At 46.3% G+C, this 23,430-nt stretch overlaps 2 protein-coding genes across 6 annotated transcripts in view; both read right to left on the reverse strand.

Moving 5' to 3' along the window:
* Positions 1 to 1,814: 1,814 nt before the first annotated feature.
* LOC125746195 (metal transporter CNNM3) lies at positions 1,815 to 11,636 on the reverse strand. 3 transcript variants are annotated; one of them, XM_049019908.1, is made up of 9 exons: positions 9,911 to 11,636; positions 9,480 to 9,623; positions 8,408 to 8,566; positions 8,103 to 8,272; positions 7,509 to 7,605; positions 7,222 to 7,352; positions 4,802 to 4,928; positions 4,308 to 4,358; positions 1,815 to 3,798 (listed from the first exon to the last, which is right to left on the reverse strand). In XM_049019908.1, exons 1-8 carry the CDS (start codon positions 11,268 to 11,270, stop codon positions 4,309 to 4,311), a joined length of 2,238 nt encoding a protein of 745 aa, XP_048875865.1. In that variant the 5' UTR covers positions 11,271 to 11,636; the 3' UTR covers positions 1,815 to 3,798; position 4,308. The 3 variants fall into 3 exon arrangements, with proteins under 3 accessions (XP_048875865.1, XP_048875863.1, XP_048875866.1); XM_049019906.1 differs by having other exon boundaries at positions 4,294 to 4,358; XM_049019909.1 differs by lacking the exon at positions 4,308 to 4,358 and having other exon boundaries at positions 9,911 to 11,627.
* Positions 11,637 to 13,272: 1,636 nt separating this feature from the next.
* LOC125746556 (metal transporter CNNM4) overlaps positions 13,273 to 23,430 on the reverse strand; it is a 23,127-nt gene continuing 12,969 nt past the window's right edge. Inside the window, exons 5-9 of one of the 3 annotated variants that reach the window (XR_007399007.1) lie at positions 22,593 to 22,689; positions 19,993 to 20,082; positions 17,422 to 17,597; positions 14,498 to 16,824; positions 13,273 to 14,222 (exon numbers count right to left, since the gene is read on the reverse strand). Coding sequence is in view for 2 of the 3 variants with exons in the window: in XM_049020655.1 (XP_048876612.1) it covers positions 16,510 to 16,824; positions 17,422 to 17,597; positions 19,993 to 20,082; positions 22,593 to 22,689 (678 nt within the window). In the remaining variant the exon portion in view is untranslated. Of the gene's footprint in view, positions 16,825 to 17,421; positions 17,598 to 19,992; positions 20,083 to 22,592; positions 22,690 to 23,430 lie in introns of all 3 variants that reach the window. The other 2 variants (XM_049020655.1, XM_049020656.1) reach the window with 2 other exon arrangements.

The raw sequence follows: 23,430 nt of genomic DNA on the forward strand, positions 1-23,430 counted from the left end.
CCGAAGGGCCAGCAGTGACATCTACTGGCCAAAGAGGAATATGACATTGCAGATGAAGACGGATCGTGACGTGTGCAGCCGTACTACGTTGTATTGTCTATGGTTTTATTTTTCTTTAACTACCAGTGGACCCTAAAATCTTGTTAAAACATATTCATAATATTAATATTCAGGGTTGCAAAAACGTGCCAGTTTTGTTCTGTGTTCACCATGTTATGTGTGTTCCTTGTAAATACAGCATGCATACGCCACGGGCTTTAGAAGCGTTCAAGTTGACTGGCCTGACAGCCTGCAACAAGACAATTAAGCGAACCCTTTATCGGCACGTATAGCTCATCTAACAAATACGGCTGAACTTCTGCTACCGAGTAATCTGAGTAGTGTACATTTTATGAACTTCTTTAATGATGAAATTACAAATATTAGGCTTAAAACATGCCCAAATGGCTCACAGTTAACTACAATGCAAACAGAACGCGAACTATTAAGGTTTTTGAATTAATTAATGAAGAAGAGCTAAAAACGATTATGATGATTAAAATCAATGAAATGATCAGATCAGGCACAGCACCCTCCCACCCCTCCAGTTTTACTGACAGGGTTGGGCTGGTACCAAATATTAGGATCAGCAATATTAATATTAGAAATGGATCAAATCACCTTCAAAAGAAAATCAGTGGTATTGTTCACTCCTAATATTAGCTGACAAAATGTTTTCTGCATATTGTAATTGTAAACTGAAATGTCTGTCTGTGCTGATCCCAGTTTGATCGCTGGCAGTAGCCCAGGGCTGACCAGCTCTGCCCCTGGAGGGTTGCCATCCCGCAGAGGTTTTAAAAGAGTTGTCGTCTACCGTATTAAAATGACCCACACGTATGCCACAATATGATTATCACAGAAGCATCATCTCGTCTAGAGTGTTCTCTGCCTTTTGTGAAAGGCTCGAAAATTCACAGAGATTCTATACTTATATATATATATACATAAGCGATATGGAAGATGGGTGAATTTTTCCTCCCAGCGCTGGTCTACCACTACATTGAGTGTAGTGGATGAATGGACAGCTTCGCATTTGTATTACGTACTGCGCCATCTGCTGGCTCAACACACCAAAAAAGTGTGTCAATTACCTCAAAGCCTGCACTGTCATTCCAAGGTGTTACGTGTATGAATGCATGATTAAACGAATATGGCTAGGGCGAGTGTCCCCCCGAGGTTTGGGGAGGCTCGTGTTAGTCAAAAACAGTCACTACACTAAATATTGAATAAAGGCGTTCCTCATTTAGGAGATGCTGGAGGTGCATGTTCTAACACGCTAGCAAATTACTACTAAATACAGTAAGGGGGTTGTAACATTAAAGTTATATGCAACCATGAAGTGATTACATCTCAGAAGCGCCATAAAAACAGAAAATCAAAGACAGGAATCCCCTAACATGAAATTTACCGAAGCTAATCAGTTTCTTCCCCACAATCACGTGCCTGATGAGGACAGAGCGAACTTTACAAACACGGACAGACGTTTAAGGACCATGGTTTTCGGAGCTCCTCCTGAGTCCATGCAGGGATTTCCATGTTTGTTTCAACTAAATATGGCTTTATATGATTTGCAAATCATTGCATCGTTTTTATGTACATTTTACACAGCATTCCAACTGTTTTTGGAAACTGGGTTGTAGAAATTTCGCTTTACCTGGCAAGGAGATGCAAGTTTCCAGCTGAAAATTTCGTAAGGCAAAGATTAAACAAAATAATAATGGACAGACAGACGGACCGACAGAGAGACAAACAGACCAATAGATAGCAACCGAAAATTGATATGGTTTCCATTTATTTCCTATGAGACATTTTGACCTTGAAGTAAAATCCATTGCAATTGTATTATGCACACAGATCCTGTGAAATTCTAGAAAAATGAGAAATTTTACAACAAAAAGCTACTCTAAGAACAAGAGTAGTAGTTGGTAAAAAATAATGATTTTTTTCCCCCTGGTAACATGAAACCTGTACCTGAAAACACTTCTATAACTATTAGTATTTTCAATTTTCATTTCTATTATATATATATATATATATATATATATATGTTTGTTTTTATATATTAATATACAGCAAATTCTACGTCCTCAAAAACCAGCATCCTGACTATTCCTTTACAACATACATTCATTCCTTAGATACAATATGAATGAATTTCTACAGCAGAGCAAACAATACATTTCAACAGCAAAAAAAAAAAAAAAAAAAAAGTATTTACTTGGAATCACAAAGTTAATTATGTAATACTTGTTCATTATAGGCAAAGTAATTCAAGACACTATTAAAAAAACAAAAGAAAACATTAGGGGGTAGCTTTGGCCTGAACCCAACTGGCTTGTACAGAATACCGTACAAGTACCAACACGTCTTAACTGTGCCCTTGCAGTTCTGGTGTTGAAACAAAAAACTTTATTTATACATGTTATATACAACATTTATATAGATAAATGTTATATATGATATTGTATATAAACATCCATGGTCAATCTTGCAAGCAGTGAAATATTTTCCTGATGTCACCTCAGCCTCCAGTTATTCTTACTCTCACACGGACAAGAAACAGTGGAGAGAGAAAATTCCATAAAGCCGGAATGTGCATTTAGATCCCGCTCTCTGTCACACACACAACGGCAACGTCTCCCTGGCCGAGATGAAAGGCGCCGCACGTGTTGGCACAAGTTGCTGTACAAACGTACTGATATGAAACGTTAGACAGCGCCACCTGTTTATGTGAAAAGAGGTGGTGAGTTTGATGTGGCAAATAGTGTGGGGGGGGAGACAAAGGAGGGAAAAAAAATGAAAATTATACAGCATAAAGCAAGGACACTGGGACAGATTAGACAGGGCCGAGGCGTTTACAAAGCTCAAGACACAAGACACCCCCTTAAGATCATCCAAAAGGAGACCAAAAACAAAAGTATAGCTTTACTTGCACAGTCTAAAATAGTATGTTCCTGTGGCTTTCCAGTAATAATGAGTATTAATACTTCCAGTCTATTGATTGTGAACTTTCCTATTAACGACCAGAAATAAAACTGTGGTGGTTATTAGAACCTGAAAGCAAAGGTAGCATAAATCCACAAAACAAGAAAGTTGTGCAAACTGGCCACTGAGTATTATTTTATTCGTGCATCTCAAACTACAGATCATTCTGATAGAGTAACTGCGGCTAGAGAGACTCAATACACTGTGGAAAGGGCCGGAACGCGCGCGCGCACACACGCACACGCGCGTCAGCACACACAGGAATGCAGCTGACCCTTAGCTGTTAAAAACAGGAGTGGGTTTAAGCCCAGGATCTCACACGCATGCAAAACAAACCACTGCTGTACATGCATGGCCGATTTCACCACCTAAAAATCGCCTTTAGTGAGAGCACTCCATCACACGGCTGCCTCTTAACGTGTTAAAGGCGAAAATAATCATCTATGATGGACACGGTAATGCAGCGCTGAAAGGGGGCAGTCAGGCAGAGGAGTCCCACAGACCACCGCAGGCCCCCAATCCCATCCTCTCTTGCCTAACGAAGGACAAAGTGACCGATGCTTGGGTTCTGACCCCAACACCTCCTCCCCCCACCAGAGTCTCACTGTTAAAAGACATGTTTTTTAAATTATAAAATCTCTAAAATCACCCTCTCATTTAGGGTCATACGAGTAAATTTACAGGGGCGGGACGAGAGAGAGCAGGCGGAGGCTTTCGGTTGGCGGCGTTATCCGTGACTTTCCTCTTCTGCTGTGCTGTCCTTGCTCTTTCCACCTGCGGGGCCCAGCAAATGAGAAATCAGTCCTTCGTGACCCCCCCGGCTATTCCAACCTGAGGCACTAGGCGTCAGGCCAACAGATTACTTTGCAATAGGGAGGAAAAGCACAAAACACAACGACAGGAAAAGAAAAAGACACATATACAAGTGGGGGATTAACAATTATTGTGCCGAGTATAACCTGTGAGAAAATGTCTGAAACAGGACGGCTTCCACAGCGCGTTCTAATGTAACAGATGCGGAAACCACAGGCCTTGGCATCTATTTAACAGAGCAGAACGGCGAAATGCTGCGAAACAGCGGCCACTTCAGGTCATGCGTGGAAAACACTCACACAGACGCGTTGAACAGAAGTCTTCAAAAGTGAAACAGGCTAATTAGTATCTAAATGAGGACATTAGCGGGAGTGGAGGCCAACACTGCGCTGCAGTGCGTCTTTGTGCTTTGGGTATGCGGTCCACACAGCAGGGCAAGGCGGGCTTTGCGTTTACCTCATGCAACGTACACTAACAGTAGTTCTCTATTTTGTCAAAGAAAGATAAGTGGGCAGGAAGCTCTGAGGAGAGCGAGAAGGAAAAACAGGGAGGGAAGGAAAAAGAGGAGAGAAAGAACAGTCTTAGTTCAAATGAAGGAGAGAAAAAGACTGAAAAGAAGAGACAGTAATATTACTACTGTAACTGTACTTGTAATCATGCTGTTGAAATATTTTAATTGAATTAACATGAAGCATAAGGTGGTGTTGGGCTTGAAGCTTTATCTGCTGTAATATGAATCAATAAACACACAATTACCTCATAATATATCTGTAAGCATTTACTTGTTTTTACAAGATTTGCTGAAATCATATTTTGCAGGTGGTCAGTAAAACATCTTGTGATGCTATATTGTTGATAAATTGTTCAGCTGAATGAAAGGACACCCAGCCCACGCAGCTGCCCCCCCCCCTCCCCAGCCAGCCCACGCAGCTGCCCCCCCTCCTCAGCCAGCCCACTCTCATACCTGGGTTTGTGTTCCGCTCATTCAGCAGCTTGGTCTGGCTGTTTGGCAGGATCTTGATCTCGGGCGGATCGGGACTCTGAGTCACTCGGGAGGCCATCAGAGCGTTTAGGTACTGCAGCCGTGTCACCTGCAGGCAGAGCGAGTGAGAGAACCAGCCCCCCCACCCAACCCTGGGTCAAATTCTCTCCTGGGGCTCCAAGCCAGTGCCCCGCTGCAGCAGGACAGCCAACGCTAACAGTCATGCACAGTAATGCCACTATTGTCACTGCTTAATACTTCCTCATTGCACGATGGATTTTAATATGAATAATACTACTGCTTGGGTTGGGCAGTTATCTGAAATTAATTACAAAAAACAAAGAACACAGTGTCTCATTCCACCTGTTGACATCCATGGCCATACATTGTTATTACTCTGTATGTGAATATTGCAGTTTATGCTCTTCCAGGGTGTGAAGGTTTTCTTTTCCTTCCCCCAGGGTCATCGATATTTGTCATATAACCATTACAGGAAGTTTGAAATACTTCTTGTCAGTAGCATGACTCAGGAAAAATGGCGAGGAACAGACTCAGCTATGTCAGCGCTGCGGGATGCTGGGACTGTGCTAGTGTTGCGGAATATTGATTGTCAGCTGCACGGACTGAGCATTAGCCCTGTTAGAGCACTGCACGCACCACATTAGCCACACGTCAGCCACATTGTCTGAGCAGGGAGAGAGCTGGGCCTCTTAGCAGTGCAAGTGTGCTCAGCGTTAGTCACATTAGCGCTATGGGACAGGAGAGCAAGGGGCATGTTAGCGATGCAAGTATGCTCAGAAATAGCTGGTCAAGTAGGGCACATGTTAGCCCCGTTAGCGCTGTGATTGTACCCAACATTAGCCACATCAGCGCTGCGGGCTGGTCAAGCAGGGGGTGTGTTAGCCCTGTTAGCGCTGTGATTGTACCCAACATTAGCTACATCAGCACTGCGGGATGGTAAAGCAGGGGGCGTGTTAGCCCTGTTAGCGCTGTGATTGTACCCAACATTAGCCACATCAGCGCTGCGGGCTGGTAAAGCAGGGGGCGTGTTAGCCCTGTTAGCGCTGTGATTGTACCCAACATTAGCTACATCAGCACTGCGGGATGGTAAAGCAGGGGGCGTGTTAGCCCTGTTAGCGCTGTGATTGTACCCAACATTAGCCACATCAGCGCTGCGGGCTGGTCAAGCAGGGGGTGTGTTAGCCCTGTTAGCGCTGTGATTGTACCCAACATTAGCCACATCAGCGCTGCGGGCTGGTAAAGCAGGGGGCGTGTTAGCCCTGTTAGCGCTGTGATTGTACCCAACATTAGCCACATCAGCGCTGCGGGCTGGTAAAGCAGGGGGTGTGTTAGCCCTGTTAGCGCTGTGATTGTACCCAACATTAGCCACATCAGCACTGCGGGCTGGTAAAGCAGGGGGCGTGTTAGCCCTGTTAGCGCTGTGAGTGTACCCAACATTAGCTACATCAGCGCTGCGGGCTGGTAAAGCAGGGGGCGTGTTAGCCCCGTTAGCGCTGTGATTGTACCCAACATTAGCCACATCAGCGCTGCTGGCTGGTAAAGCAGGGGGCATGTTAGCCCTGTTAGCGCTGTGATTGTACCCAACATTAGCCACATCAGTGCTGCGGGCTGGTAAAGCAGGGGGCGTGTTAGCCCTGTTAGCGCTGTGATTGTACCCAACATTAGCCACATCAGCACTGCGGGCTGGTAAAGCAGGGGGCGTGTTAGCCCTGTTAGCGCTGTGATTGTACCCAACATTAGCCACATCAGTGCTGCGGGCTGGTCAAGCAGGGGGCGTGTTAGCCCTGTTAGCGCTGTGATTGTACCCAACATTAGCTACATCAGCGCTGCGGGCTGGTAAAGCAGGGGGCGTGTTAGCCCCGTTAGCGCTGTGAGTGTACCCAACATTAGCCACATCAGCGCTGCGGGCTGGTAAAGCAGGGGGCGTGTTAGCCCCGTTAGCGCTGTGATTGTACCCAACATTAGCCACATTAGCGCTGCTGGCTGGTCGAGAAAGGGCATATTTAATACTGGTGGTCATAGGTGGAAATTAGCGGGAGAACATTTTAAAATGAATTTCAGATAAAACTTCTTTACACAGCGTGTAGTTAGAGTATGGAATAGTCTTCCTGCTAGTGTAGCGGAAACTAAAGCCCTGGGTTCCCTTAAGTCAGAGTTAGATAAGATTTTACAAACTCTGAGCTATTAGTTAAGTTCTCCCCAAACGAACTTGATGGGCCGAACGGCCTCCTCTCCTTTGTAAATTTCTTATGCTAGCCCTGTTAGCGCTGCGGGCAGGACGTGCATTTGGGCCGACTGCTGGAGCACCACTTGCTAACTTAGCCAGAAAACTGCATGACACCGGCCACTTGTCATGAATCTCACGACGCACCAACACTCACTTTGATGAGCTGCAGGTCTGTGAGAGCACGGACAGTGTAGTCTGGACAGTAGCTTGATGGGCTGGCAGCCTCCCCAAGCTCAAACGGATCACGGGGCGAGCGGTGCTGAGTCGACACTGGAGACTGGTGCACTGCATGCACACACACAAAACAGTCAGTCAATCATCTACATCCAACTTAAAGCTTAAGTTTCTTTCCAGATTTTTCCCAAAAAAATAGATTTTTTTTCCATATACACATTAGTTAATTTTCCATTCACCAAAAAAATGAGCAATTCACTGATTGACCTGATGAGGGCGCCGTCAGCGCTGACACGCCGTAGTATGTGAAGGCGCCGTTCTCAAACCTCAATGCCTCTTTCCCAATCTCCACCTCCACACGTCCCTTTGGAGATACACGCAATTAATTCCTGGACAAAACTTCCAACACTTATGATAAGAAAGACGTTTCGAAGACGATCAAATGTCAAGTTCATCCTCCAAATAAACAAATGACCTCCTGAACATACATTCACTTCCCTCTGAATGCTATTAACCGTTGTTCTATTTCTTAAGCTATGCTCTTATCCAGAGCAACGTGCGATCAGTACGAAGTACAGGTGCATGGATCTAGAATCCCATTCAATCCTTATGCTAAGTGAGACACTCATGTGGCGAATAGGTGAGTTACGTAACGATGCATGTGGTATTTAGGAGCAATATACAGAACTAAATCCAGAGCAGCATTTAAGGGACCATATTGGGGACCTATGACCAGCCGGATTGAGGTTTAGTAGCAGGGGGCTGCATTAAAACAGACGGCCATCAGTGGGCGCCGATGCTCCCGGTATCTGAGGAAGGCCCCTGGTGGAGCATAACTGCTGCACAGCAAAGCCCGCGTACCTGCAGCAGCAGAAGGAAATAGTCCACCGGGTGGTTGCGGGTGTACAGGTAGTGTTCTGGTCGCAGTTTGTTGCCGGGGTCAAACTTGACCTCCTGGTTGACACTGGGGTGCTGCAGCAGGCGGAACAGGACCTTCTCAGACACGCGCTGCGGGCCGAACAGCTCCACCTCTGTGGGGGGCAAAGGATAAAGGGTGGGGGTGAGAATATAGCAGAGAGCCTTCCACCTAGGGAAGCGCTGCTTCAACACAGCATTTAAGAATGGTCTGAAGATGACAGCCGGGGGGAGCAGAGGGGCACACTGACCCCGGGAGAGGAAGCGATGCGTAGCCAGCAGCAACTGCGGCGAAGTGCGGATCCTGGGCTCCCCGTCTGGCATCCTGAAAAGGGAGAAGTCCTCCTGGCGGCACTTGGGCTCCAGGGCTATCTCCAGCGGAGCGAGGGGCCGTTTCACCTTGGTCTCCACTGGGCGGCAGGGTCAGGGGCACAGAAGATAAATTAGGGGTGAGGGGGTTAGGATGACGTCGTAAATGACCAGGACAGGACACCGGACCACAGAAATGATCTAGTAACACGGCAGAAGTGGGAGGGGGAACGTGATAGCAGACAGAAAAATGGGAAACAGGGCAGCGGTGGGAGTGTTCAGATGCGTTTTCTTTTACGATAGTGCTCAGTATAGCATAGCTATGTAAAATCTATTCCTGTTTGGCTTATTTTAGATGGTATCAAAGTGGCCGGGCTGTAAACAGACTACAAGACCACAAAAGACCTCACTGAACTAATAACTAAATATTAAGGTTACTCTACTTATACATGATTTAATGATAAGCGGTTTGGAAAATGGATGGAGGGATGAAACTTCTTCCCCTCCCTCCTATGGGTCCTTATTTTTATGACTTATGTACACAAAGAAGCGCTTATCTGACCATTAACATCTCAGTATTGTCAGAGACCTTTAAACACTGGAGATGCAAGTGCTTATTCAATTAGAACCTTTCAGCATTAACAGGACAAGAGACGATATCTGGTTCTGTGTTTTGGTTTGGATGGCTAAACCTGCTACGCTGTAGCTTTCCTGGTGCCTTGTAGTGGAATTTGTCTTGCAATTGTTTCTCCATATTATATTATTTGGCACGTGCCTTTATACAAAGTGATATATATATATATATATATATATATATATATATATATATTTTTTAAAAGCAGGGTACAGTTTACAACTGGGAGTAAAGGACCTTGCTCACAAGTGTGTCGATAAGATCACTCTGCCAACCATGGGATTCGAACCAACAACCTTCTGTTCACAAGCACAGCATTCTAACCCACTGAGCCACACAGCTCCATCATGTTCTTGGCCAATGTTAACACAGTCACTCACTGTAGCCATCAGACTCGTCCAGGATCTCTGACTTGATGATCTCCTCGATGACGTCCTCCAGCGTGACCAGGCCCAGCACCTCGTAGAAGGGGTCACCCTCACCCTCATTGTTAACCTTCTGCACGATGGCCATGTGGGAGTTTCCTGAGGTAGACAGACAGTTAGCCACATGCTCTGTGTGGGGGTTGCAAACCCCCAGTGCACAGGCTGGTCATAACAAGAAACTTTAAATTGTAAAAATACCTTAAACAATCCACTTGTGGTCTCAAAAGTTCCATAAAATCATTTGGGGACTAGCATCTTAGAGTAGCAAGTTTTCAGACTCTCTGATTAAATGCCAATACATATTACATATAGTTCCTGAAGGTTCTTCATGCATAGAACCACATCGGTTCCAAAGGTGGACTAGGAAGGCAGATGAATCAGCTCACCTTTCTTGAATTCCTCCAGCATGGCATCCAGTTTGGTGTCATTGAAGACAAAGTGCAGGGGATGGTTGTAGAACTTGGTGATCGTACTCATGGGCGTACAGTCCTCGGGGTCTACCAGTGCCAGGTCCTTAACGTACAGAATTTCCACAATGTTGGAGCGCTCTTCTTCATAAACAGGGACTCGCGTGTAGCCACTCTGCATAATCTCCGACATGGTCCCAAAGTCCAGAACGGCAGTGGAGGGAAGCATGAAACAGTCTTTCAGGGGAGTTAAGATGTCCTCCACTGTTTTGGTCCTGAGTGCACCTCTGCTGAACTCCTCCTTAACAAATTCGTTGTAGGGGTCGTTGACATTAGTTCTGATCATCTCCATGGTCTTCTCACGTATGTTGCAAGTGCTGATATCTCTGCGCAATATCAAATCCAACAGTAGTCCCAGCGGGCAAGACAAAGGGCAAGTCAGCACCATGCATATCTGGGCGATCCATGTCATGTTTGGTGCGAGTTGGAACCCATACCCGGAGCATACGATGTGCGGCAGCAGTTCAGCCACCAGAAAGATAAGGGCGCCGCATGCAAATATAGCAGAGACGATGCATCCTAAGACATGGTAGAAGAGTATCCCAAGTGCAGCATGGCCCAATGCGCAGATAAACAGCAAGGAGCATATCAGGAAATTACCCCGTCTCCTGAGGGGTTCCAGGCGCTTCGCAGCCCGCTTCTCCTCCTCAGAACCGCAACTGTGCAACACGTAGAGCTCCAAAGGATCAAGCCAAAGCAGGCTCAGCTTCAGGATTTTAAACACGCTACATGCAATGATCAGCAGGACTATGCACAGGGCATATCCCCACACAGGGAGAAACGGCTCAGATGAATTCTCGACAATGTGTAATCTTTCCGTTCCGACCGATACCCAATTAACGCCTTTTAAGATGCACAACTTATGGTATTTGGGATTGCTCTTCTGCTCGCCGTCCAGCGCAGGCGAGATGCTTTTCTTCGTCTGCACGGTTATAAGCCCGCTATGATTATCGGCCGCCTGGAAGTCGCTGACTTGGAACTCGGCCGAGGTCCGGCGGCTCTCCTCCTCACACGGGTCCGTGTTAGTCTCCCTCGTAGCTTCAGCGAAAGCGACCCACGGCCAAGTCCCATTAACCAGATAGAAGCCGAACAATCGCAGCCGAAAAGAGACACCGTACGGCGCAGAGACGTCCCGCCCCTTCATAGAAACTCCAGTCTTGGGCTCTTCCAGTCGCAACCCCAAAACCTCCGGGGCTTGCTGGCCGTACGTGCCGAACCCAAACCCACAAGAGAACAATATCATCAACAAGAAACGTAAGCCTACCGAGCCGACCACCATATTGGAATTGGGCAGCTGGGCTCTGTTCAAGTCACGTGACACCCAGCCCGACTTACGAGCGTCTCCGACGCCGGGCAAAGCGATCGGCGGGAGGTGAAGTCCACGACTATCTCTTATGGCACACGCGTCACCTTCAGTATGCCTTTTTAAAACGCTGTCAGAGTGCAACTACTGCTCAGATCAAATAAGCGCATCGCGGCTTTCTTGCCATTGACATTCCTATTTCTCGGACACCACGGCAGAAAACCGCTTTGCTTTCGTCGCCATTTTGGCTCAAAAGCCACGGTATAGTATAGGACGCGCGGTCTCTGTCGTCGAGCTACAATGGACGCAGTTTCTCGTTGCCCTGGCTGTCTTCTAACTTGAGTTTGGCATATATATCGTGTAAACAAGTCTCTCTTGTTTAAAGGAGCACCATAAATGGTACTAGCATAAAACAAGTGGTCTTTATTTCCTCTGTTTTGCCTACCTCATATTCACTCTTTCGGACAACATCAATTGATTGCTTAAGTAATTATTTCTAAGACTAATCTCCTTTCAGTTACCAAGTAACAAAAACAATCCACTTGAGGACTTTAAAAACACAACTACGGTCCACTGTTAATAATTCAGGAACACATTCTGCCCTTATTCCGACCAATATATGGTCTGCAAGCAAAGTGTATATTTAAATAATTCGAATATTGTATATAAAGAAAGATAAGTTTACTTTTTGCTAGAAACATGACTTACCGCACAATTCATTGTGGTAGTTTAATGCTAGTCATACCATTATGGACTGATTTTCTACTCTGAGCCATTTCTGTTAATCTGTTTTAGCCTTTACTGATATATTAAACAGGCAAAAAGGTGTATATGACACTAAGCGATTTACTCGCTAAACCCATTGCTGTCTGCCGTGCACCCATTGCTTGTGGGATAGGCTGAGAACCGCGGGACTGCATAGGGTAATTGGGTATAGAAAATGGATGGATGGATGGATGAAAAATATTCATTTACTAGAAATGTGGTTATACTTTTCTACAGAAAAAAACGGAAAACATCTGGTTTAAATAGAGAAATATATCTCAGGTTTATTAACTTTTCTTCAAAACTGCTTAGGACTGTTAATTATAAAACATTATGTACACATCGTCTCAAGGTAAAACATGCAAGGAAGAAACAGTACAATACATTTACATTTTAAAAGTCATTCCACTCTTCTCTCTTAGCTTACATTAGATAAATAAAAATATTGCTTGTCAAAAAGACTTATACAATGCATTCAGAGTACAAAAGTGGCCACTCTGAAGACTACCATACCCAGTCCTTAAAATATGACATTTCTTTGTATTATAACAATACCACAATTGGCAATGTAGGGATTGTAATTAGCAAATAAAAGTGAATTATTTCAATAGTAATTTTATTTCACTGTTTTTTTGTCTGCAAATGGCACCACAAAGACAAGGGGTGACCCTGCATGGTTTCCAGTCAAGGGAAGTAGAGTTTGGGCCTCAAAAGGTCTTGGTAACATAATCATTTAGGTCAAAGATTTGTGGGGGAAACAGATTGAAGCAGAAGTAGATTTGGACAACTGTAATGTCCAGGATACCCTCTTCCCTTGATAAAGTGCTTAGCGTGTGAGCCTGTATTACCAGTGGCCTTTTGGCAACAGGCCTCACTACATAAGGTTGGTCAAGGGAAGTTAGGCCTCTAGATAGTCATTCTAGACCATGGCATGTTGGAGCAGCAGTGCCCAGGTGGGGGGAGGGGCTGCAGGGTCCAAGATGAGATTGCCTCAGCTAGCCGTAATTGATTTTGCTGCCTCACATTATGCCACTTGTACTACAGACATAGTTTAGTGCCAGGGAATGGATCACTTAACATAGGGGTCTCCAGCTCCGGTCCTGGAGAGTCACTGTCCAGCAGGTTTTCTGTTCTATCTGGCTTCTGATGAGCCACACTTGCTCTCAGGTAAATACCAGGAACAGGTGTGGCTCAACAGAGCCAGGTAGGATGGAAAACCTGCTGGACAGTAGCTCTCCAGGACCGGAGCTGGAGACTCCTGAGTCTTAAAAGGAGTGCGATTAAACCCTGGACCTAGGCAGAGACGGAAGTCAAAGCACAGACCCGTTACTGGGAACCAGATCTCTACTGACATGACAGGGATGGCATGATGCTTGGCACCCTTAGCAGTTCTACGGATGCCGCTCTCCAAAACTGGTGTATAATTATCAAAGCAAGCTCACCAAACTCTGCCACTGCAGAAGCTAAGGGCTGTAAGCATCCATGTCACAGTGTTTCTAGGGTTTAAAGTTTTGGGGATGAAAAGCTGCTTATCGCGCCGGGGGGGGGGGGGGGGGGATTTCAATATTTCAAACACCAGGAGAGTCATTCACCTTGGACTAAGCCAGCAGTCCATAGGCTAACTGTACACAATGAGGGCCGTAACAAATCTGCCCCCCCCCCCCCCCCCATGAGCACCTCAAATGCATGGATAAAACTGAGACACAATTCTTTTTTCAGAATATCTCATATTTTTGTTTTGTGTAACGTTAACTAAACATTTGTGCAAGTACTGAAAAAAGGAATTGGTACTTTTAATTCTTCGATTGGTCTGCGCTGAGTTTGAAGTGCTCGCTGTCCAAATGCCACCTGTGTGGCCTGCAAAAATACACTTATACAAACATAAAAATACATTTTATTTATTGCTACTCAGTTCGGCTCCTTAGGACATATGGCAATAAAAATAACATTTACTGAACCATGCAGAGGTGGTTTTAACTATTTCCCCCCCCAAAGTCCATTTTTACAGGTCTTTGTTTTTAATACCAAGCTATCAGCAATACAGAATGATGCATTTTTGCACTCCAGGTATCTGCTGAAATACATCAGATGATCTTTTTCGTGTCAGTCAAGAAAGTCCTTGTCATGGTCCAAACTGCTCAGCAGCTCGTCCAACCTCCATGTCTGTAATGGATTGCAATAGTTTACTTGGAAACGCAGGCTGGCCAGTATTTTGCTCATTACTAAGCTGCAAACCAGTTAAACAGCAGGATGTAGCGTGAAGCCAACTTGTCAGAAGGTAGGACAGATTGTTCCTTCTGGAATGGAGTAACTGAGCCGCACATACCTCTGGATTAAGCTTACTATGGTATGCGCTAATTTACCATGGGCTCTAGCCTCCTGAATGATTTTCAAGTAATATTAAAAAAAGAAGTTAACATAACAAAAAACATCACTACCTCCCATATGAACTGGTTGAACGTTGGAAGAAAAAAAACATGCTGTGTGGCTTTAATGTCCTTCCAGAGAACCACCAACTCCAGTTCAATTCCATGATCAACATGTACAACTTTACTGCCACTGAAATGGCATTTGGTAACCAAGACCATCTGCAAAGAGAGATGATCATTCTCATATCCTCTGATGGAGAATCCCATGTTAATTGAATTTGATTTATGCCCGCAGTACCATATATGGGACCATACAACATGTGGAATGTATTTTTGGAAAAGCTATTATGATTAATCTGTGATGGTTGTGACCACTCTCTACCAAACAGGCCTGGCTACCTTCATGTGAAGGGGGGGGGGGATTTGGTATACAGTCTCACAGTGGTTGTGAATCAGGGTCATCTTCAGGAGAAGCCCACCCATTCACCATTATCAAAGAGGCCGGATTGGCTCAGGGCTCGTGGACTGGAAGGACCCAGGATTAGCTGCCCTGCGTGTGCCTCTTCTTTCCCTGATTCCAGATTAATAATAATTTAATTAATAAATAAACTCTTCCCTCTTAATAAATACGTCGTTGAAGTTATAAATACTGCTACATGACTAAGAGACGCCTCCACGTCGCTGAGATGGAAGGCCTGAGAGGGAGCTGGCCGTCAGGGCCGATACCGTGGAATGCATCTCCACATTGAACTGGACGCAGTCCCCACCAACAGGGCACTGGTCCTGCTCCACAGGATGCTCCCTCCGGAAGAACCTTTAAATGATAAATAACATCTGGTGCTTTACAGACAGTTACAAAAAACTGACAGAACAATTATATAAAAAAAAAAAATCAAAAATGTACAAAGTAAATAGTATGCAAAATAATAAAAAACAATTATGTATAATTTATATATAGTTTCTGACTGGATGTACATATTCTCTACATTGAATGTACAGATCCACCCCAGTAGCCAGTCCTAAAGCCAGACCTTAAAGGGCCCATGCGTCCAGATCTGGAAGCTGATTGGCTCCCAAGGTGGGCCGCCACTCTAGGAAGTGACAACCCAGAATGTACCCTGATAGTTTCGGTATCCTCGGCAACCGGCACTCATTCATATGCCGTTTAAGTTTACCTCCTTCCCTCCCACCAGGGACGCACGGTTAGTGATCAGTGGAGATCACTTTAGATTAGGAGAGCGCTAAAAACCATGGCTTGTCTCACGTCAGAGTGCCGTGGCCCCATACAGTGATGTACGTGGAGACGTTCGGAACATAAATATCGTTCTTTTCCCTACATATAAGAATAAATTGCACTGTTTTCCACTAAACATGTTTTGGAACAAACTTCTTTTCCTGCTCACTGCCGCCTGTTTATGGATGGCTACCGTTCAGTCTCCCTGAGTCACATGGCCGGAGGGACTGGCGCAGCCCCCCCCATCCCCTTTGGCCAGCAGTCGTCCAGCATACAAAACAGGCTGAAGAGGCAGCAGAAAAGTTATGAAAAGACGGACAGGGGAACCCCCCCCCCCCCCCCCCGTTCCCTCTGTGAGGCAGATCACTGATGCTTCTCCTGCCCATTTTTTGCATAAAACCCAGGAAATTATATCTACTGAGAACTGCAGTGTGGGGGTCAAAGTAACAAGATCAAATGCAGCTTCACATCAGTTCCCTTATTTTCTATTTCATGCTAAGAAGAGACAATAAGAGTGACCCCAATAAATACACATACGCTCTCTCTCCCTCTCTCTCTCTCCCTCTCTCTCTCGCCCCCTCTCTCCCTCTCTCTCTCTTTCATTCACAGACATACACACGTGCACGCACACACACCAGGCTGTCCATCCCAGCAGGACATGAGAAGCAGGCCGGGCTGGAGGTGCTGGAGTAAGATGGTATCTTCTGGAATAAGACTGCTTGTGTGTCTCTGGTTTACTCTGCCCGATGGACCCCCGTCTTTCTGGGTGTGTGCTGAGTGTGGAGTAGAGTATGGTTCAGGGAGATGTGAGGCCTTGTCGCTGGGCCCCGGAAGTGTGATCCTGCGGTCACATGGAGCCCTGTGTGTGTGCTTGGCCGTAGCCATGGGCGGATGCGGGTGGAGGTGTGGGTGCGGGTGGAGGTGTGGGTGCGGGTGGAGGTGTGTGTTCGGTGGTATGGTTTGGCTGGCACCCAGACAGGCAGTTCTGGTCGTTCAGCAGGGACGTGGTCTCATCCGAGCCGTTGCCGGGGGTTGAGTTGGGGGGTTGCGGGACTGGCGTTGAGGGCAGAGGGTCCAGCTGCTTGTGCCCGCTGTCCGGAGACTGGGGGGTGCTGTCCAGGCGGGATGCCATCAGGCCATTCTGGTACTGCGCGCGAGTGATCTGAGGGGGCAGCAATGGCAGCCATCAGGCGCTGCTCACAGCAAGATGGACACCAGCTGTCATGCGAGATGTTAACCGACGGGCTCCAGGTTTGCTGGTGTGGAATTAGCCTCCATTGTTCCATTACACTCCCATAAGGCTACAGGCCACGCTGCTCTGTGGAGGCCCTGACTGCAGAATTTACTACAAACTTACACCACAGTGTATTTGCCACATTGTGGGTAGAGGTGGAAAGTTCAAATCCAGAAAGTCCCACCACATCAAGGTTTGCATTTGTACTTTCTGGACCAGAACTTTCTAACTCTGATACTGGGCTGGAAAAACGTTCTTAGCTTGAGGGGATATTTTTCAGGTTCCCACAATATAAACCTCCGCTTTATAAAAGTATGAATGCAATCAAAAACTAAAATAGCCCAAAGTCTTTTGTTTGGTTATTTATGGTTAAGGTTAGGGCTGGGTAGGGGTTAAGGTCGTCATAGCTGGGGTTAGGGTTATGCCCATAGAAATGGAGAGTCCCCACAATGATAGGAATATATGAACTGTGTGTGTGTGTCTGTGAGACAGTGCAGTGAGGAGCGATCGCCCGCAGGCTGCCACCTTGACGAACTGCAGGTCTGTGAGGGCGCGCACGTAGAAGTCAGGGATGTACTGCGGCGAGGGGGCGCCACTGAGCTGAGTGTTGCTGCCGCTGACGGACAGGGAGTCGGAGCGCTCTGCGCAGCTGAGGGACGCTGAGCGGTTCAGGCCGCCGAAGAGGGACGGCGAACGAGGCTCTGCAACACACATGCATGGCGTCAGACAGGCGTCGGTTATGCACACACACGCGCACGCACACATGCATGCACGCACACAGACAAACAGTCAGGACCATACACACACAGACACCATCAGAGGGAAATGGCACTCGATGAGCGCACCATTACGCCTCTCACAAACACACACGTGCAAATGCACATCTTTCTGAGATCATAGGAATACAGGGAAAAGACAAACAGAGAAAGGAGGACATATGACACAAATAACTATTCTATGATGGTGAAAATGGGAAATAAACGGCAGAAATGGTGTGAGCCAGGCCGCATTCCCGCACTCTGTGAGGTCCGGCGGTGCTGGTGGGGGCTGAGAGACGGGGTTAGGGTAACGTTAGAAGGCGTCCGCAGGCAGGGAGGGGCACACGCGTGTCAGCGCCGTGAGGGGGAGGTGGGGGGCCTTGTTCAGCCCTGACCCTGCGAGCCCCTTGGTGGTGGACCTCCTACTCCTAAGGTCCCCCGCCTGGGTTTTCGGTCAGCTGGTGCCGTGTGGGGGCATGGTCCCGGCTTCACAGCAGGCCTGTGACCCTCACCGGCACCCGGGCCCAGACCGTCTCTGAGTGGCGGTCGGTCCAAACAGAAATAAAGTGCAGTAGGGCACCCATCACTGACCAACCCTGCGCCTCCCTGTCACTGCATCACAGCGGGGGGAAGCAGGGCGATGGTGCCGCGTCACGTCTGCACATCACTGGCCGAGCCTCTTCCCTCTCTGAGCCCTGCCCACACACCTGGCTGAGACCTGACCCCCGGGGTTCTGCCCACAAAGCAGGTCCACAGGATTTGATTAAGCTGCACTACATCATCCACAATGAGAGCTGTGAGCTTTGTCTCCAGAGTGTGACCTAAGCAGCACTCCTGTAAAGGTTAAACACCCATTGTGAGTTTTTGTTTTATCTCACGAGAGTTGATTGTGTTCAAAACAAACAACTGCTGCTGAAAAACAAAAAAGTAATTTCCTATGATGTCACTGTGGTCCTATGACATCACTGTGGTCCTATGACATCACTGAACAGGACCACAGCGGCACCACGATGCAGTCAAACCAGCGACTGGGCGGCAGAGAAAATAATACAGACTGACCCCCCCCCCCCCATGCACTGGTGGTTGGAAGAGACTGGCTCGTTCACACAGCCAAAGTACATGATTTACTACATAGTCAACATAGTGCGTAGATAAACATTTAGTATTGCTTATAATATTTGACATATCATGCAAAAGTACCTAAATATACAAATATATATATCATTGTGACATCTGATTTCTGCTGATGTCTGCAATATAACTGCCATTCACTGTCATATTTCCAAACGTGCTAAACTGCACATATTAATTCTATGGAATTCCATGGATTTATATATTCAGTGGCATTGCGTTCCAAGCCTCCTAGTTCATAAATATTCATAAGGGGAGGATCTTTTCACACACGGAACCACCAGTTCCTGATAAATACAGAACCCTATGAGGCAATCGGATAATGCCTTATTACAGTGGGTGCCAAAGCCCTCTGTGTCCAGCCAGTAATTCCATATGTTTGTTACATTCCACCTCCTGCACACCCAGACAGACTAATTGTAGGCCCTAAGGTTAGTTGATTAGGTAAATCAGATAGCATGGTAGTGGAATGTAATAAAGATACAGATTGGCTGGGGAACTCGTGTCATAAAATGTAGCTTCTGACCGTGCTGCTTATAAATGTGCATGACTGTCATGATTAGGCATGATGGGAAATCAGTGAAATCTCAAGCTAATGCCGAGTCAGTGGCATAGACAGGTCTAGGCAAACCCTGCCTGGCGCTGTGATCGGCAGACTAGGGGCACGGTTCTGAGTGCCAGCGCATCACACCGATGGCCTGGCATCGCCATCGGCAGCACCAAACAAGGAGGATAGAAAGTCGGGACGGAGTTAGTGCCGCGAGAGTGTTACACGGCAGTAACTGGTTATATGTAGCGCCCCCTAGTGTTAGAGTGCTCCACTCTTCCAAAACTTAAAAGGCCCCAATCGAGCAGGTTTGCTTGTGTCTTGACAGGCACCATGTGGTGGACGTTGCACCCCAAGATCCATGGCGTGTGATTCAGGGAATACTGGTCCTCTTTTGGTCATAAGCCCATTACTAATAATAATGTTTACATCTTTCCAGTTCCATAATCCCGATAACTCAGCATTAAGTAAACCGTGTGACTCCATCATCCCAATTCAATAGATTATTTTAAAATGCTACCTGAGAAACAGGTCAAGAGGGGGCACCAAACTGCTAGTGTGGTCAGTGTCAAACCTGCTGGACTGGGCCGCCTCCCAGCTATGAAGCGAGGTAGCCGATATTTAACTAGACTAACACACCCCCCCCATGCAGAATATTACCTGGAAAGCGTGAGAACAAAGAGAACCTCTTTAACGAGAGATATCGGGGGCGAGGCGAGATGACTAAGGGAGAAAGGGAGGGGGACACGACTGGGGGAGCAAGGGGTAAATAGGAAATAAGGGAGGGGGAGAGAGACCAGTTTAAACAGGTTCACACGAACCTGAAACTAACTCCATTGACATCAGTTACCAACATAGACTAGCAGTGTCCATTAAAACACTACTTATATATGCCAGGGAATCTTAACAGTCTGGATGCAAAACAATCTCTAGCAGCCATTTTCACAGGGATTGCAGGGTGATTAAAAACATGTATTTTTTACACATGACTAAAAATAGGCAATAACAAACTCAAAATATATATATGTGCGGAAAACAGGCGAATTCACCATATTGTAGAATATACACTCTGTGCTGGAGGGACAGCTTTTAAAAAGATCCCAAGCAGATGCCAAAACAAAATTGTAATCGGCAGATCCCCCCCAAGACCTTGTGCCACTGGGCACAAGCGCCATCTAGTGGATGATTGCTAGCAGATCCCCATAGATATCAAGTTTTATTTTACTGGCCCCAAGGTCTTGTAACTGAGAGTTTTGCTGGTCTGTACAAATATAATGCAAGGCTAGGAGACATTAAACAAGGGTGAGGAGGGAAGGGGTAAGAGGTGATGCAGACATCTGGTTGAAATCAGGAGCCTTCAAACCATGAAAAAGGATAAAAAAGTTAATTTTCGAATCCACTTTGTTCATGTGTTTTTGAGAGCTGAACTATGAAGAAATTCTAGAATTTCTTAGCAAAACCAAACTTGAGGGAAGAAAACAAGATTAAAAAGGCAATAAGAAAGCGACAATTCAGCTCATATTTTCAAAGAAATCCCTTTGAATTCTTATGCAGTGTAGACCATAGTTTCAGAGTCCATTTTCTGGGGTCTGTTTGGGTTCGACCATCATGTGTACCTCTGCAAAGAGGTTTCTTTGGTCACTCAGTCCTGGTGCTTAGCATCTACATAATCTTTAACAAAATCCACCTATATGCAACCATTTACAATTTTATATTTCCGCCTACTGACGCAGCACTGCAGGTGAACAGTAAATCTCTTGCTACGTGCTAACAGGCTAACTGAAAGGTCATTTATAAACCAAGGGATGCTGTAGCTTATCAGGCCTGCAGTTCATCATTACGAATAGCAGAGCAGAAATTTTAATGCGATGTGGGCAAGAACAGCAAAAGGCTTCCATTAATTTAAGGACAGAAATACAGAAAGTATATTTCCATTGCAAAAGATTCAGGGTGGAATCTGTGAGCATACATATCAAGAAAGCATGTTATATACATACATACATGTATATACACACACAAACACACACACACACTGTACAATATGTTTACGATGTATGAGATGTTTACGATCGCAATTCCTTCAGAGACTACCACCGCAATTCCTTCAGATGCTACCATCCCCTGGCATCAGTATAAAGTATCTACAGCATGTTGGTAGCCTGGGAACAGATTAAAATTCCAGGTGTGATGACTACTGAACGTGCCTCACTGTCGCACCGTTGTAAATTCCAAATATGCTCAAAATATAAGTCAAACCACTGCGGGGATGGCATCTAATGGGCAGCCAGTCACTTATTCACACTGACTTATTAAAACACAAATTCATCTGGCTTCCTTTGAGATAACGTTGCCGCTTCTGTGCTGCAAAAATTCCGGAATCCGGGCATAGAATCTCATGGTGAGATTTCATGTGTGTGTGTGTGTGTGTGTTTATGGAGAGAACAGAGAATAAAACACTCTGGCATTGCTAGGCTTTAGTTAATGTGCCTTTGAAATGTGTTTTTTTTAGTTAAAGCAGTCGGTTGTTGATTAGCCTGCCGAACAGTTTCTTTTTAATTTATCGTGGAAAGGATAACAAATAAACTCCAGTGAAGTTCGGGGGGTGGTTCTGCTATTTAGGAGTTTAGGCCTGAGTCAGGAAGGCTGCCGGTTCCAGTCATATCACAGCTAGGACCTTGAGCAAACCCTCACCATCACAGTGCTCCATGACCCCAGAAAATGCACTCTGACCCCATAGGAGACAAATACAGGATATGTCAAGATTTCATTTACCTGCTATCACTGCAAAGACAACAAATGTATTCTATTCTATTGCTGTAATTATATTTCTAGACCACTAGCTGGCACCAGAGAATTCCTGTTAATAGTTTTCAATATGTTGGCCCAGATCTCGCTGTCCCTTAATTACAGTTGTCTGATAGCAATCAGTGGCTCCTACGCTTTGTCCTCAGTGACGCAAGTCTTGTTCTGCCACAAATTCAGCAAGACAGACACTCCCCCTCCTCTTAATCTGTTCTAGTGTCAGTCACAACCTGAAGGTTACTGGTTCAAATCCCGAGAGGGCCCCACAGAGGTATCACTGAGCTAGGCACATGATCGGACTTGTTGCAGGTGGCATTACGCTATTTAAATTAGCAATAAGTTAATCAGTAAGTTATCAGTTATCAGTAAGAACCCGACAGTGTCAAATGGTCGGCATTGTTACAATAATAATTTACAAAGGGGCGGGGGGGGGGTGGGGGGTGGTGGGCTTCACTCACCCTGGCTCTGGGAGCTGAGGGCCATGACCCCATAGAAGGAGAAGGGACCTGTCTCAAACTTCATGTTCTCATTGCCAGCCTCCACCTCGACCCGGCCCTAGGGAGACAGGAAAACACGGTCACATGCGTGCAGGCAGACGTGAACACAGGCACAGGAATGTGCCAATTTAACACATACAGATACACGATATATGCCAAGATACAGAATGTGGAGTTCAGTGTCACATGCACAGGCACGCCCAAGCCGTGATTCTAGCAGCAGCGCACTCCCTGCTGAACGCGTTTACTCCTGTCACTTACTCAAAGCACAAGCCTTATTAGTCATTAACTACAATGTGTGTTTATCTGTTAGCTGCCAATGGCCTTAAAATCACCATAACAGACACGTGAGACTGCATTGTTCTCCTGCCGTACTCTGGACGACGACTGGAGAGCCCTGAACGGCGCTGCTCATTCACTGGGCGTTTGGTTTCTCGGCGTCTTTCCCGAGCGCTATCTGAATGCATGCACTGCTACAGGAGACAGACAGGATAGAGGGGAGGACAAACAGAGGGATAGGGAAAGATACAGAAGAGGAACCAAATAGAGCAAGGTCATGGGGGGGGTTGAGGGAATGTGTGAACGACAACAGAAAGACAGTACTGCTAATCTCCTGCCACACACACACATACGCGGTAGGAATGTCAGGCATCGCTGCAGGCACACCTCCCACAAGCCCGCTCTCGCATCCCTCCCAGATACAGACAATCCCAGCCAATCAGGCGTGGGCCAACATTCCGCACCCACCAGGCCTCACATGACCAACCCCTTATCAAAACTACCCCACAGTTCCCCCTGG

Source organism: Brienomyrus brachyistius, chromosome 7 (assembly GCF_023856365.1).
Source record: "Brienomyrus brachyistius isolate T26 chromosome 7, BBRACH_0.4, whole genome shotgun sequence".
NCBI lineage: Eukaryota > Metazoa > Chordata > Actinopteri > Osteoglossiformes > Mormyridae > Brienomyrus > Brienomyrus brachyistius.

Excerpts from the sequence above, each read along its gene's own strand:
- LOC125746195 (XM_049019908.1), bottom strand. The coding sequence starts at position 11,270 with ATGGTGGTCGGCTCGGTAGGCTTACGTTTCTTGTTGATGATATTGTTC. Across the intron at positions 9,624-9,910 it reads GCTGGAGGAATTCAAGAAAG|GAAACTCCCACATGGCCATC; the intron begins GTGAGCTGATTC and ends TGTCTACCTCAG. Across the intron at positions 4,929-7,221 it reads CAGACCTGCAGCTCATCAAA|GTGACACGGCTGCAGTACCT; the intron begins GTGAGTGTTGGT and ends CTCTGCCTGCAG.